General features: G+C 41.4%; 2 protein-coding genes across 2 annotated transcripts in view; one reads left to right on the top strand and one right to left on the bottom strand.

The window, feature by feature from the left end:
- The window catches only part of B3GNTL1 (UDP-GlcNAc:betaGal beta-1,3-N-acetylglucosaminyltransferase like 1), a gene marked incomplete at both ends in the record, with an annotated part of 89,408 nt that extends 77,857 nt beyond the window's left edge, over window positions 1–11,551 (top strand). The window contains 3 exons of the mRNA XM_080356689.1: window positions 4,502–4,570; window positions 6,195–6,269; window positions 11,471–11,551. Coding sequence (XP_080212815.1) covers window positions 4,502–4,570; window positions 6,195–6,269; window positions 11,471–11,551 — 225 coding nt within the window. The remainder of the gene's footprint in view (window positions 1–4,501; window positions 4,571–6,194; window positions 6,270–11,470) is intronic.
- A 652-nt stretch (window positions 11,552–12,203) lies between these two features.
- TBCD (tubulin folding cofactor D) overlaps window positions 12,204–14,986 on the bottom strand; it is a gene marked incomplete at its 5' end in the record, with an annotated part of 114,882 nt that continues 112,099 nt past the window's right edge. Inside the window, 2 exons of the mRNA XM_080356512.1 lie at window positions 12,204–12,489; window positions 13,571–13,655. Coding sequence (XP_080212638.1) covers window positions 12,475–12,489; window positions 13,571–13,655 — 100 coding nt within the window. The 3' untranslated portion in view covers window positions 12,204–12,474. The remainder of the gene's footprint in view (window positions 12,490–13,570; window positions 13,656–14,986) is intronic.

The raw sequence follows: 14,986 nt of genomic DNA, 5'->3' as shown, positions 1-14,986 counted from the left end.
AATATGTAAGGGAATCTCCCTGTTGCTTCCATTTGGGAAAATGTCCTTTTGGCAACACCCGTTCTGTGGGTATAGAGCTGTGTGCACTTGAAAAGTTACTGGTGTGACTGATGTCCTTGTCGGTCCTGGAGAAACGAGACACTGGCAATTAGTTCCCACGCTGGTGTGTATAAAGGCAGTTGTATGTCTTATGTAGTAAGGGCAATGTTGTATGGACAATATCTAGAAGCTCATTTGGCATGTTGGATTCTTTGTTATGGGTATGTGCAAAGCGGGAAGATGCTGCTGTCTCTAATGGAGTCATGTCTTGAAATGGAGTCACGGACTGGTTGCCTGGCATGTAATGTACCCACAGCTTCTGGCGTGGCTGTAATGCTAGATGTGAAATAAAAGCAGCACCCTAATACTGAAAACCCTTCAGACTGTGACTGGGAGTCGCGTGCTGGTTTCATGGTTCTGCTTGTGACTTACTAGAAGATGTTCGTGCCTCTGCGTGTCTCTTGTTCTGTTTGTCATTAACTGCATCTATTTAAACTTGTGTTATAATGCTTCCAGTTACTTTGTTTTGACATGAATGGCCAAAATTGATTTAACTTTTGCGGAGATGTGTATTGACATGCTTCCAAGGTTTTATATAAGTTTGAATGGAAGAATTATAAATAGAAGAATCAACAGGGTCACTAAGAGTTTAAAATGGATGAAGGATTGCATGAGAAGGGAAGAGAATGCAATAGGGAAGATCTGCTCGTATAGGATCTTTGCAGAGTTTGCAGGTTGTCTTCTTTAAAGATAAATTTCATGAGACCAATTGTTGTAATGAGGAGGGAGAGAGGATAATGTGCAGGTGACCATTTCTCAAAAGGGTTGTCCATTTTTTCTATCCTGTTCTATGAAGTTATCCACTCTCTCTTGTAAAACTTGTGCCTTGTATCCTTCCAGCTAGAACACATCTTGAAAAAATTGCTGTGATTGTGTTTTGTTGCTTTCTGTAAATGATCATTACAGACCTAAAGCAGACTACAGGTCAAAATAAGATGAGGGAACAAAATCCTATGAATCATAGAAATCCTAGATCATTCACCATAAAAGGACATGATTAGGCTGATGAAATCTTCCAGTTTTTCCATTAGGAAGTTTGAGTGGAACGGAATGTGTAAGGAAACATCCTCTGGAACAGCCAACAAGTCAAGTATGAAACAATCTTAAATCTTGTGTAGCACAATGCAAACAGGTAATTACACTTGCACCCCAAACCCACGCTTACTTACTTCCTAGGCTGGACATTTGGAGCTGGGTTTAGCTGCTACCTGTTAATCTCCTTTTACCCCAGGGAGGTCTGATAGTCCCAGCCTGTGTGTCCCTTCACGTGGCTGCTCTGTTTACTAAAGAGAACAAGCCACAGAATTGCTTTTATCTTCCTCAAACGTGTTTTCCCCTAGCAGAGATATTTTCAAGTAAATATCTTTTGAGCTATATAAACTTTCTATGATGAAGGAAAAAACTGTTTCTCCTTTTTCCTTTACACCGTTGTTAATGTATACTTATAAAAATTACTTATAGTAATTATGCATCTTGTATATAACAGATATCTAGCTGTTTCTTCCAATTTTTAGCTGAGAGAAATAAGTCTTTTGTCTTTGTTTTGAAGTTGTGCAGATTTCCATACAAGTGATGTTCAAACAAAAAATATTTAATCATTTAGATATTTTCTTAAAACCGCATTGTGATCTGAGGCCTCAGTGAGCTCCAATGGTGTCATATAGTCAGGGGCACTGCAAAAGAGCCATTTTGCTATAAAGGGGGGAAAAACAACTTGAGACTGCTTTATAGCTGTATAATTTATCAGTTCTTTCCTAGGAGACAGTAGTCCATGTATGAGATAGATGGTCTTCATAAAAGATAAAAGAAAGGAGCCCATTAATGCAGGAAAATAAAAAGGTAACTCTGGGTTTATCCTGATAGTATAAATAGCTCATCTAAGCCTGATGCCTTGAGTTCTCTTTATAGGATAAACAACTGTGTTCTGTATTTAGACTCCAGACACAGATTTTCTTGATTTGGAAAATAAATAGTGTGTGGCAGAAAAATAGTTGACTTACACTTTAGCCACCCACGTGGTGTGGAGTCTGGCAGGAAAATTACCCATTCAAGTTTGACCTGTTTTACAATACTGTAAATATCGGCTCTAAGCTGGCTGGAGCCATTGAAAATGACGTGTGGAGATATCTTAGTGGTAACTCAAAAATGGTGAGAGTCATTTGCACCTTCCAAGGGAAAGCTGGCACAGACTTACCTGTCAGCGTTTTTGTCCCAGTGCTTCTGGGTGTCAGTGTGGCACAGGCGGTTTGCTGGATTTCCTACACGTGGCAGTATGAGCTCTGGCACAAGAGGTGCCATCATTACTGGTAACCTAAGTGATACAAGAACTATCTTCGGTTCTCTAACACCATTCGTGTTAAGGAGGGATCTGCGCACTGGTCAGGGGTTTCTCATAACTGTGTTATAATGTGCTGAAGGTCAACAGTGTGATAGTTTCCAGCACAGATCTTACAGCTGAAATCTCAGTTACTGACATTAAATTGTAGATAGAATTTCACTTCACCTCCTGTCAAAAGTTTTAGTGTTTTGAGTATAAGCAGCTGAAAAAATAGCTTCAATTATTGGAAGGTAAGTCAGTGTATTGTACTGTATTTATCCCCAGAGCTCTGTTGGGGTGATAGTGAAGACATATCCTGATAAATTTTGTTTATAACATCCTTAGTGCGATCTCTGGAACAGGATCATCCAAAGCCTGTATCTGCTGGCCTGTAATGTGATTCCTTTTAGTTACACAGCCCCGAAGTGAAAATGTTTCTTTAATGTTCTGTTCTTTATTTCTTTGGGTGCCTGTTTTCCAGCAACCCATTTTCCAGGTATGGATGTCTGCTGCAAAGTGGTTCCAAGGACTATCCCTGCCCACCCTCCCAGTTCATTGCCTGTATTTTCCCCGGTGACTTTGTGTGCTGGTGCTGTTTAGCCATATTTGTAGTCCCTTGCTATTTTTGTTGTCATTCTCTTCCCATTGATGTTTAGTGGAAGAACTGATAGTATGGTATTTAAGGATTTGGTTAGAAAACTGTTCCATTGGATAGCAGAAATATCTCCAAAGTATTTTTGATGTAGAAGCACCTTTTATGTTGCGAGAGAATGAAGCTCACTGTGGTCATGGCCTGAAAACACACATATCAGTTCTGTTCCTTTGCAGTTTTGCAATTGCAATTGCAGGTGGCAATCTGTGTTGGGAGTGAAGTAGCAATAAAGAATATAAAAGTCCCGCTTTATGACACTGATGGTCTTGTGTCAGAGTTGTCCTCGGCACAAACGGAATGAAGTCACTTTAGGTAAAAGAAAAGTATCTTAATCGCAGGAAGAAAACATGAGAGAGAGATTTGTAGACACAGAACACAAGCCAGCCTTCCGCAGCCTTCTCTAACTTAATAAATTAATAAACAGCTGTTTGGCTTTTCAAATTTTCTCAGCAGTAAGTGTTGTTAATCGATTTTTAATGCAACAATTAAAAAGATAGGAAAACTGCTATCCAGCTTTCACCAGAATAATTGATTTCTACAAGACCTTAACTATCCGAACTGTTCTGCTTCAGTGTAAGAGTTCTGTGTAGATGATATGGATAGATCCAATGGAAGTCAGAGGAAAACATAGCTATGTTTATTTTAAAAAGTCTTCTGAAATGTTACTGGCAACCTAATGGCTCAAAAATGAGGCCACTGTGTATTTTGGATTGCAGACATCTATTCTGCCAGCATATTTATGAGGAATGCAAATAAAAAACCATCTGAAATATTTGGTGTCTAGGGCTGCAAATAGTGCTTCCATAACTACAGTAAGAATAACCAAAACCAAGCAGTAATTCTATGTGTCTAAACACCAAATCTGCTGAACTTTTCAGTTGAAAAACAGAAGGTCCAAACCCACAGGATTTCCCAAACTTGGTGTGTTATGCCCAGAGCTGAGGCTGGTGTTAGCAGAGCATGCGAAGCAATAGTGCAGCTCTGGACACTGTGGTGTTGCTGGTGGGTGAGTTGTTATGTGCTTGGGGTGGGCAGGAGGAGGAAGGTTTGGGTTGTCTCGTTTCAGGTGTTCAGTGGAAGTGCCACAATGAGCAGCCCAGTCGCTTTTTGCAGTTTGCTGAGCATATCGCTGAGGATGAGGCTGATGATCTCATCGATGTTTTCTGTTAAGCACTCAGTAGCTTACATCACCTGTTCTCACGTTCATAAAAACATCATGTGCACATAGACAACTGCAGAATTTGCCCATCTCTTCAGGATACACACAGAAAGGATGTAATAAATTTTTAAGCTCCGTAGGTGGCCCAGGGTGTGTTGCGGTATTCCTGTGTTCATTCACATACCTGTAGCATTACTTGCACAGATACACTACAGGTGAAATATCCGCTGGTAGCTAAGAATAGTATTGAAATGCTCCGCTTCTGTTTTGCCAGGTAACTGCGTTTTGTGATGTTGATGAAAAGAAAATAGCAAAAGGATTCTACACTTACGAAGAATCTGAGGTTAGTTATAATCACTCTAACATTCTTTACTGTGATCTGGAAGTATTCTGGGAAATGTGATGGAAGAATACATCACTGATTTAAAATATTGTATAGCAACTCATTTTGGTAAGGAGGCTGTGACAGAAAACTAGATAGCTGGGGATTGGTACTGGAGTGTGAACTGTGGAGCCAGAACTATGGACCTCACACTCTCTGAAGTCAGTTTAGTAAGACAAAGATAAATATCCTCTGAAAGGATTCGGATGGCAGGGTGAAACACAGCCTTCACTCACAGCTCGCTATTTAGGCGTGAGCAGAATTTGGTTCATGATGGATAAAAGTCAAATGTCTGTTAAAACAGAGGAAGCTTCACTGATTAATTGTAACCTATCTATATTATAGTTACACTGTATCTGAGTAAGCTTTTGATAGGTTTAGGGATCCTAAAATTTTAGGCAGCAACAATTAATTCCCTAGACAATGAAGGATGGTATCTAGATGGCAATAAACCATGTAGAAAAAAACCATTGCTTTGTTGCAGTATTAATTTCACGGTAGCAATTAGCTCAAGACCTGGAGTAAAGTTTCATCCAGATTCACTACAACAGTTGGTGAAGAGGCAGTTGTTGGTTTCGCTGGGCCCTGGATGGGACCCTGTGAGCGCAGTTTGCCGTTCCAGCCCAGCTGGTCTGGCTGCCGGGTGGTCTGACTGTCACCAGCCTCAGCCACTGCTCCCACTGCTATGTTTGCAGTGGGTCTGGTGATCCTGTGGCTGGAGATGAGTCGATTCAGTTAGCTGATCTGGCAGAAAAGGAACCCTCAAAATAAAAACTTATCCGGCAAGTTATCTTGTGAATCAAATTACCCTGAGGTTGCATGATCCTTGTATCTGATGGGAGCAGGACTGAGGGAGGGGTGGGGGGAGATGCACCTCCTCAGATACAGCTTGTGGTTAGATGAGAGAAACTGAAATAAAGTTCAGCACTGGGAAGCTCATGAGCACTTTCAGCTGCATGAAAGCAACTGGAGTTCAGGATTTTGACCTTGGATACTGAGGACTCAGTACCAGTGCTGTAATACTGTCAGCATAATTACAGAATCACAGCCTGGTTGGTGTTGGAACGGACCTCTGGAGATCACCTAGTTCAACACACCTGCTAAAGCAGGGTCACCAGAGCAGTAATTAAGACAGATCTGTGCATTTATCTTCCCAACACACACCCATCCTCTGAGATCAGTTGTAAAGGAGATTGTACTGCAGCCTGTTGTGAATCCTTAGAAAACTCTGCAGCTTGGATTCATAGTGAAGTCCCCGTAGGGCTTGGAGGTGAGGAGGTAGGGAAGAAGCAGTGGAGGAGAGGAGACCTTCTCCTTTCACCAGCAGAAAACTCTTAATTCAGGTTTGGTGGAGTGTGAAACTTCATTCAGAGAAACACAATTGTAGTGGAAGATTCTGGAAAGAAAGTCAGGGATGCTTGAAACAACTGGCAAAATAATGAGCAGAAGCATGTGACCAGCTGGACTGTTTAGCATGAGGTCTTGAAATATTTTTTTCCCCTTTTAGTGTTAAGTAGCTCCTAAAGCGATGCTAACAGGTAACCCTGTGTGCCCCTCTACTCATGTCTGCTGCTTTTTCCTGCAGGAGAGACCAAAACCCAAAATTCCTATATGTCACTTCAGAGATGCAACTCCACCCTTCATTATCTGCGTGAAGCTGGTGAGTAACGCCTTGAGCCTCTGCTCCATGTGCAAAATCTGTATTTGCTCCTCATGAAAATGAATTTCTATTTACTGTAAATAGCTTTTCCCAGAAGCTTTTACTATGTAACCGAATGGGCTTTTTATCAAATAGATTGTGCAGAGTATTTCAGGGATTTAAAATAGCAGTACTAAGTGAAGTAGTATCAAGAATAATAGAAGGTACAGCTTCTGTAAAGGAGCCTGGGTATGTTTTACCTACTTGCCCCGCAACATTATATATACAAATGAGGATATACAGTCAGCCACCTGGCCTTGTTTATTCCTAATATTTTGCAGCTTGGCTTTGTTTTTTAGAACAGATCTTAAAAGTAATTTTGTTTGCATCTGCCAATTTTGAAGCCTCTTCTGCTTCAGACTCTGGTAACTTTCTTAGTTCAACTGGTTTAATTGAACTAATAACATAACTAGAAGATGATAACCAGCAGTTATTTTGCTGTTATATTTAACATAGCAAAGCACAGTGTATGGGATAACACAGAAGTTTTAAATCAAAATAGCAAATACATTCTAGTTGCAAATGCTAGTTAAAAAGGCTCTGACGGTAACTAAACCTGTAGCTACATAGAAACACTGACACTCTAACGCTGTCCTAGATCCGCTCAAAGATCGATTAGCTGAATCTCATCTCATCTGGCACTGTTAACTTCACACTCCCAACTTTACGATCAACTCTGAGATCATAACTATGAGTTGTAAAGCCAGACTGAAAGTACCTTGGGGCATTATCATGTGCTGTTGGTTGATAAACTCTTGGATAAGCCAGTAATATTACAACTAATTTAATTCTTCATACTACATATAATGGTGGGTGGAAGTCCCTAGACAAAACATCTGCGCAACCTGTTACAAAGCACATTTAATTTGTGAAGCCCTTACAATGAGACTATTATACAACATCTTGCCTGAAAACTCTATTCTGTGACTTCAGTTGTGATTTCACTATATTTTCCACTCATGGCCACGGTTGTGATTTCACTACATGTTCTGCTCACAGCCACTGAGCATCTTCTGTCACAGACCACTATAGGCCATAGTATTTTTAAGTAATATGTAGTATTGTCTTTAGAAATAAAAATTGACCTACTTGATACAGTGTCAGAGTTTGTAAAGTTGCTTCTAAAAATCCGTCTCTGCAGCAACTCACTTTTTAGGAGAATATAAGGCAGTCGATAGCCATTTGTATAGAGCCAAATGTCTAGAAACTGCAGGCAAGTTCTCTCCTTGTCCCTCTCACTCGTGATTGAATTACACAGTTGGTGTTGTAAGAGCTGATGGCAAAACCACCCCAGTGCAAGGGTAAAGAACAGAATCACAGAACCATTTTGGTTGGAAAGGACCCGCGGAGGTCCAGCAGCATTATACACCGCGAAAACAAAACAGCGGCCAGAGCAGAAAGTGCTGATAAGCAACTTGCATAACAGAGCGAAAGTCCCTAATGGAGCTTTTCTCTCTACTGTTTTTAATTATACCGATACCTGTTAATAATATGTACTTCACAGTACACCTGTGTCATTATACCATGTTATTGTTTTAGTATTATGAAGACAGAGAATCAAGTGGTTAGCAAAACAAATTTATAATAAAGAACTGAAACCAAATTTTTGTGCTAGTGGTACCTAATACCCTGTTATCACCTGAGAAACCACACCAACGTAGGAAAGAAATAAAACCCGTAAATATATCTGTACCAAAGTGTAGGAAATGTCAAACTAGAGAAAAGGAATTAGAGGAGCAAGGAATCAGAGCCAAGGCTGCTCAGCCCTCCTGTTCTCTGCTGTTGGGTTTCGCAGCTGATGTTAAAGCTCATTTTGAGCAGCCTCTTCAGCCGTTGTCATACTTGCTGTGTTTTATTGCTGTTTGTTTGGAGTCATTGTGGAAGCTGTCGGAATCCCTGAAATCTCCGCCTTAATACACCAAGGTTGTGGGTGGATTGAAATGGCCACAGTTTTCAGTAGTTTTGTGATGGAATTAGTCTTTTGCCAAGACAAAACATGCTGATAAACGTCCTGTGGTTTAAAATATTCAGGTATCCTGTCTGCAGCAGCTTTCAGGTTTCTAGACCTCTAACCACTAAAGGAAATGGTTTCTAAATGGTTTGAGAAGAGCAGAGTATTGAAGTTTTTCATTCATGTGTGTTGATGTTGTGCAGACCCAGGGTTAGTCCGCGCTGTATTTACAGATGGGGTTTGAACGGCTGAAAACAAAACTTCCCACTTGCTTTTCTTTAATCACCATTTCTACATTCCTCTTCAACAAGCTTTTCGAAAGTGGGAATGGAGGATGGGGATAAGCACATAAAATATTTAAATTTAAAAATATTTAATATTAAAATATTAAGACTGCACTGTTATCAAATCAAGCTGTGCAAACAACATTGCTGTTCCAAGTTGAAGTCCCAGGCCAATGTCCCTTTGGGACATAGGATTGCTCTGCTCAGCTTTCGGGTGCTGTCCCTGTGCGTATCGTGGGGGCAAAACCAAAGCTCCCGTGTTTGGGAGGCTACACGTGGCCTGGATTTTCAAACTATTTAGGGCAAGTAGCTTTACCCAGCTCTGTGTTTCAGGTCACGCAGGGAGCGAATGTACGTAAACGCCCGTGTACGTAAGGACGTTTCATGTGTAGACAGCTGGCGGTGCAACTAGAACCTTGCTCCACGTAGCATGGAACTGTTGGAAGTTTATGTCAGGCAGAATTAGCTGCAGATCCTCTTAGCTAATTCCTTCAACAAAAGTCATTACCAAATTCCTGGACATCCCAGGCTTCCAAATTTAGCTTTATTATTTACCAACATCAATTCATCAACATCCTTCTGAAGAAGAAAGTGTCCTGGGGCCTTATTATATTTTGCTGTTCACGGTAGGGGATTATTTTGATAGACAAAAACCTGCATGTTTATGTGCAGCTCTGATTTTGAAGCTGAGATATGTTTAGTGAGTGGCTTGTTTGCAAAAATGGGCTCTGCTGGCCATGTACTTGGAGCAGTGTTTGCTTGTTTATTTTTTCAGGCAGTTCCTCCCTTGCTGGCTTTGGCATGACTTTGTTACCTTATGAAAACATGTTGGAAAAGCAGTCATCCTGTGTGATCTTTGCTCAGTTTGCATTTTAGAACGGCTTCACAAAGGGCTGCAGCTGAAATTCTGCTCTGTGGGTGTGGGCCTGGGGAAGGTTTTGCTGAAGAGAATAAAATTGTGGCTTCAGCTCGTCAGTTGTGCGGCCGCCTGCAGCTCCACTTCACCTAAGGGTCTGCTCGGTGTATTTTTCTCTCGCTTTGAGGTAAAAGCAAAATGCTTAGAAATCACGTATTGTGCCCTGGTTTGGCCTGGATTCCAAGTGCTTGAATTGAAAGGGATTTGTATTTTTCAGTCTCGGTAATTAAACTGGTTTGATTGTATAAAGTTTTCAGTAAATTTACTGTTAGAGCAGTTATTGTAAACCCTGCCTTGTTCTGTCACCTCAGTCTTGTGCTCTGGGAATGAAAGATTTGTTTTTAACTCTCCTGCTTAATTTAGCATCTGGGCTCTTTTAAATGTATTTTTTAAACCCTTCTTCAGACCAGGTTGATTTTTCAGCAGGCTAAACGCAATTGTTTCATACCCTATGTGCTAACTTGGGTTTATGAAATCATTAATGGAGACTAAAGGTTGTAATCAAGGCCTGCATTTCTGAGCTGAATTCCCCGTTGACATGAGTGGTAAGTTTTGCAGATGGACCAGTTTGAGCTCTTAACTGGATTGCAAAACTAAGGCCCAGTCCTTCAAAGTATTAAATACCATCAAGTGCTCTTGATTTCAAGAAGTTAAAACATAAATAAAATAGTACTCAGCATCATTCACAATCAGGGCCTTATCACTGAGAGGAGAAATTGTTTACCTGAGGTAGGTGGAGCCTTCTGATTCCTTTTTTATGGTTAGTCAACATCAGAGCTCAATTACGAATTTTCTGATGGGTGGTTATGGGTTTTGTTGAAGTTCTGGGTCAGATTGTGTTGGCATTGCCAGTGAAAATAGAAGAACTTGGCAGGTCGGTGAGAATCACACAGGAAAAGGGGGAATTAATCTGTGATCTTGGGCAAGAGGTCTGAAATGTTCTCATGTGGTGTTTCCTTTCTGATATCAATTCAGGCAGCAGAAACAATGCACAGGCTTGGAGGAGACAGGTCAGCGTGTTTTGTTGTTGGAGTCCCTGCTGGCAGAGGTGGCCGCGTTCCTCAAGGCTTCCCCGCACCACCCCGATACCCTGAGCAGGTTTATGAGCAGCTCAGCTGGCCCAGGGCGAGCTGGGAGCCGGCCGTACAGTCCTGTGAGACACAAACCTTTGCCTCTGCACTCAGCTTCATTAAAGATCCCAGAGCAGCTTTTTGAATCCTGCTATTCCAGCCAAAGTCTAGTGTTGCACCTCCTTTCAGTTGGACTCTGCTCTTGTAACTTCCTGTCCTAAACAGTCGCAGAACGGTTGGATGTTGTTAAAACTTGGCCTGTGCTGCTCTGGGCCAAGCAACACTCTTTACCTGCCTCCTATAGTATCGTGAGTTTTAATTAATGTTTTTTTGTGATAGTCCTGAAGATCAGTACAATGAAGGACTCTGGGAAGACCCAAGTAGAACTGCTCAGAAACGCTGCAGTTGGCGTGTTTTCTTAATGACATCACTGCCTTGCAAGATCACTCAAGGAGCCAACCTGCCAGGTTCCTGTTCAGATAGCGCAACTGCGGCTCAAAAGGAAACACCTTTAACTGTGCAAAATATTTCAGTTGCGTGCTGAAAGGTTTGTTTCAGCAGACAATCTAATAATTGTTCAAAATCTACAAAAATCGCTGTTTTGTCAAACTGGTTCCCTTGGGCTGTTCTCTGAAAACGCCTGCAGTAGAAAACAAAATGTTGAGTTATCTGCAGAGCTGCGCTTACTCTGCAGTCCTTGTGTTCTGCACAGCAGCATGAGAATGAGTCATCCCCTATCCCCCCAACATATTAATTTGAAGACTAATTTTTCAACATACACTTAATTTTTGATTGGAAACAGTTCTGAGCCTTGGTTTATTTATGTTTGGTTCTGCAAATGGGATTTTGTTTTGTGGTCTGAAGAACCAAATTGCCAAAACCTGTTACAACCTGAAATGAGTTTGTCTGGTTCATCTAATTCTCCTTTTCTTCCCTCTCAGGATTTGACAGGTGGAACATTTGAAGCAAACCTGAGCATGCTGAACTTGCAGGAGGGGATGGATTATTACCACTTTAACTAAAAACCAAGGTAAAGCAGCGATATTGAATCAGTTATCCTCTGTGCGTATGAGAACTGAAGTGTTCAGAGGTTTAGAATACTATTGTACGCACAGCCACCCTTCTATTTGAAGTGCTGGGACAGTGGGATTTAATTATAACTATCAAATAACAGAGTATAATTAGAATATCATGATGCCTGTGCACGTACCTCCCCATCAATTAGTCTTGCTAAAGATAACTGTTACAGCCGTTTCATTGGAGAGTCAGTAAGATGTGATCTGAGTTCCTGGCAGTTGTTTGAGGTACTGAGTCACCTCAGTGTTCTTCAAGGGAAAAAGTAACACTTAGTCCTTACTGCTCATTTACTACAAACATATTTGCTCGAATTAGCTATAGAAACAGCTAGTAAGAGAGGCTTTGACTTTACCTGAAGTGAAACCTGCATTTTTTGTTCAATTATGATGCAAGAATGATGCTTACCCACAAAGATACTTCATGTTCAGGAAGATTTTCATTACCACTAAGTGTTGCCATGCTTAACTCTGAAGAACAATTATTTTAAGAGACTAAGGCAGCAAGTCAAGTTTAATAGTTTATATGTGTACAGCGAGCGCAGGCTGGATGGCTCCATTCAGAGCTGCACAAGTATAAATCATTGAGAAACTCGGGCCAGTGGTGACAGACACGTGAAGGGAAACGCCATCTTGTGGCTACAGAAAATTACTTTAAAAACTGAAAACACGATGAGTACTTTGCTGCTTCATCTGGCTTATCTGCAGAATGCTTCACAACATCGTCGCTGCCTGTTGTTCTGTCACACAGTGCGCTTGGCGGTTCAGGACGAGTGTCCCGTTTGGCAGGATGCTGAGCACAAACCCTTCAGTCCTGATGGCACCTGAACCAGGAGCTTCAGTTCCCAAAGCAGCAGCGGGTGCCTGGAGATTCATTGTGCTGAACTCTGCAAGAGAGGAAAGGAACCAGAGAGGTCACCTGGAGCAGCACCTATCGCTGCTTTAACGGCACCGCAACCGTGTAATTACATAAATGAAATGGAGAAGAAAATATAGACATATGAAGCTGTAATATTTACAGTCCTTTGTGTCACCTGAATTTTTAACTACCCTCAGCAAACTTTTTGTGCAAGTTTTAAAGGAATGATAAGTATTGATTTCATATCAACTTCATTCACCTTTTCATAATGTTGTGCTTGGCTTCCTCTGTTGTTTCTCCTCTGTTCTCAGGACCTGTGAGCTCTTGAAGAGCAGTGTTGTGCACTCCTGTGTGAGCACAAACTGGCTGCAAGTAGGAACATCTGGACAGCTGTGAAAAGTCCTTCACCTTCAGTCTCACTCTGAGTGACTCTAACAGAACTCTGACAGGTGCAGGCTTGACTCTTTTGCTAAACACCACACTATTTCCTCATGTTAAAAGAGGAGGAGAAGGTGAAGTTCCCAATTGAGCCACATCCCTTCCAGATTGCACATGCTGCTGGTTGTACCAATTCCATCTGAAATACCTGCGTGTGGATTTGGCTGATACAAACAGAAGAATAAGTAGAGACAGTCGTCTCCTAACTTATCAGGCTCTCCAAGGAGATGGGCTACCTGCGTTAAACCAAAATGGGACCTACATCTGGATATATTGTCTGTCTTTTTCTGAACATCTTGACTTTGAGCTTCTGTTCCTCCTCTCAGGCTGTGTTAGAATTCAGTGGCTTCCACAACCCTACGATAATTTTGTTGTTGAAACTGACTGGGAAGTTTTTATCCTTTTTCTTTCCCCAGAAAGGGCAGAGGAGCAGTTCTGGAAACATCTGTTGTGTATTATTTCATTCATGTCACATGAAGTCTGCAGTGTTTGCAAGAACCACAACTGGAAGAGCCTGAGCCTGCAGTCCTCAGCAATTCCAGCTCCTCCTGCTGCACCCTGATATTTCCCTGAGCCAGTAAAGGACAGGAGCACACGGTGGATTTGGGGGAACACCTTGATCATGACTCTATTTCTTTAAACAGCCCCTCGGGCACATTTCTGTACTTTACCTTGGGCACCAGCTGCGGTTTGGGCACGTTCATCAGGTCACAGAGACAGTTGCGTTTCTCTCTTACGACGGGCAATTCCGCTTCCCTGCAAGAAGAATTATTTTCCTGTTAATTCCAAAATTAAAACCTGAAGTTGGCTACATGCACAGAACTTAGGCTGTCCATGTGATGATTAAATTCCTATGCATACATACATACTTCCATGTACATTTCAAATTGCACAAGCTTCTGTTGTGTCACATTTTAAAAACAATGTTACATTTCTGTACCACCTTAAGCCAGATAAACTGTAAGTACTTGGCAGGTCTTCCAGAAGTGACAGTTACTAGTAAAATATCCAAGATTATTATTCTAGGCTTTTGTGTTGCAAAAAAGTGGCACTTATTCAGCCCTTTTGACTACCAGTTCTCCACATGCAGAGCTACTTTTTGGTTTAGAAAACTTCATATCAGGATTTTAAAAACACGTCACTAGATTTGGAGAACATTCTACGATCTCTAGAAGCTTTTCCCTAAAATAGAAAATCCAGAACTAAGACTTGTGAGTCTTGTAAAAAGTTTCTGAAATAGCATGATGTCCATGAGATAATTTCCTCAAGAACTGTGGGTTACAAAAAGCCCTCAAATGCCAAAAATCCACACAGACGGCATTCTTTTCCATGTTGTAAAAATCTACGGCTGCTCCTATTCCTCACCAATTCAGTTGATTTCTTTTGTTTTCCTTAAGTAACAACTGTAAACAGGCTTTGAAAACTGTAACTCTTAGCACAGACACAGAGTCTAAAGCTACAGAGAAAAGCGTAACAGGCAAGTTAGAAATAACCTGGACCTTGGACACCTTGGACAATTTATCATCTTTAATACTGGACCCCTTCCATAGCTAAACAAAAGTTATTAGCATAATTTGTTTAAACTCTGAATGGCACAAGTGTAGGATAAACTCTACAGTTCCAACAAAGAACAAATATGCATATGCCACTCATTATCATCTCCCCCAAATATTAATTCCCATTTGGCTTCCTGTTGTTAATGCTTATCGTGCCTCAGAATTTACTAAGGTTGTTTCAGCACTGGGCGAACTCAAGAATATGAGCAGCTCCCTCTGACACTCAGCAATGCCTTCAAATATCTGCTTTTGTAAACAGTTCAAATCCACCAAGATAAAACAATTAAGTTTTAAGTAAACTAGCTCTTCATCTTTAATGTCAGCACACTGGCCATATTGCAGCAGGGAAATCAGAGCGAGCCCTGACCCGAGACAGCGCGGAACAGGCCGTCAGTCGCACCGGAGAAACCACAGGGTGAAAATTGAATATCTAGTTTTCTGAAGTGGTTTTTAGCAAGTGTTTTGCTTTGTTTCCGCAGCCCGTTCAGGGGCAGAGCTGCACCGCTGCTTCGTCTGCAGCACTGCGGTGTG

Source organism: Nesoenas mayeri (assembly GCF_963082525.1).
Source record: "Nesoenas mayeri genome assembly, chromosome: 19".
Lineage (NCBI taxonomy): Eukaryota > Metazoa > Chordata > Aves > Columbiformes > Columbidae > Nesoenas > Nesoenas mayeri.
Note: the sequence above shows the minus strand (reverse complement) of the source record. Positions and strands in the feature narration are given on the sequence as shown.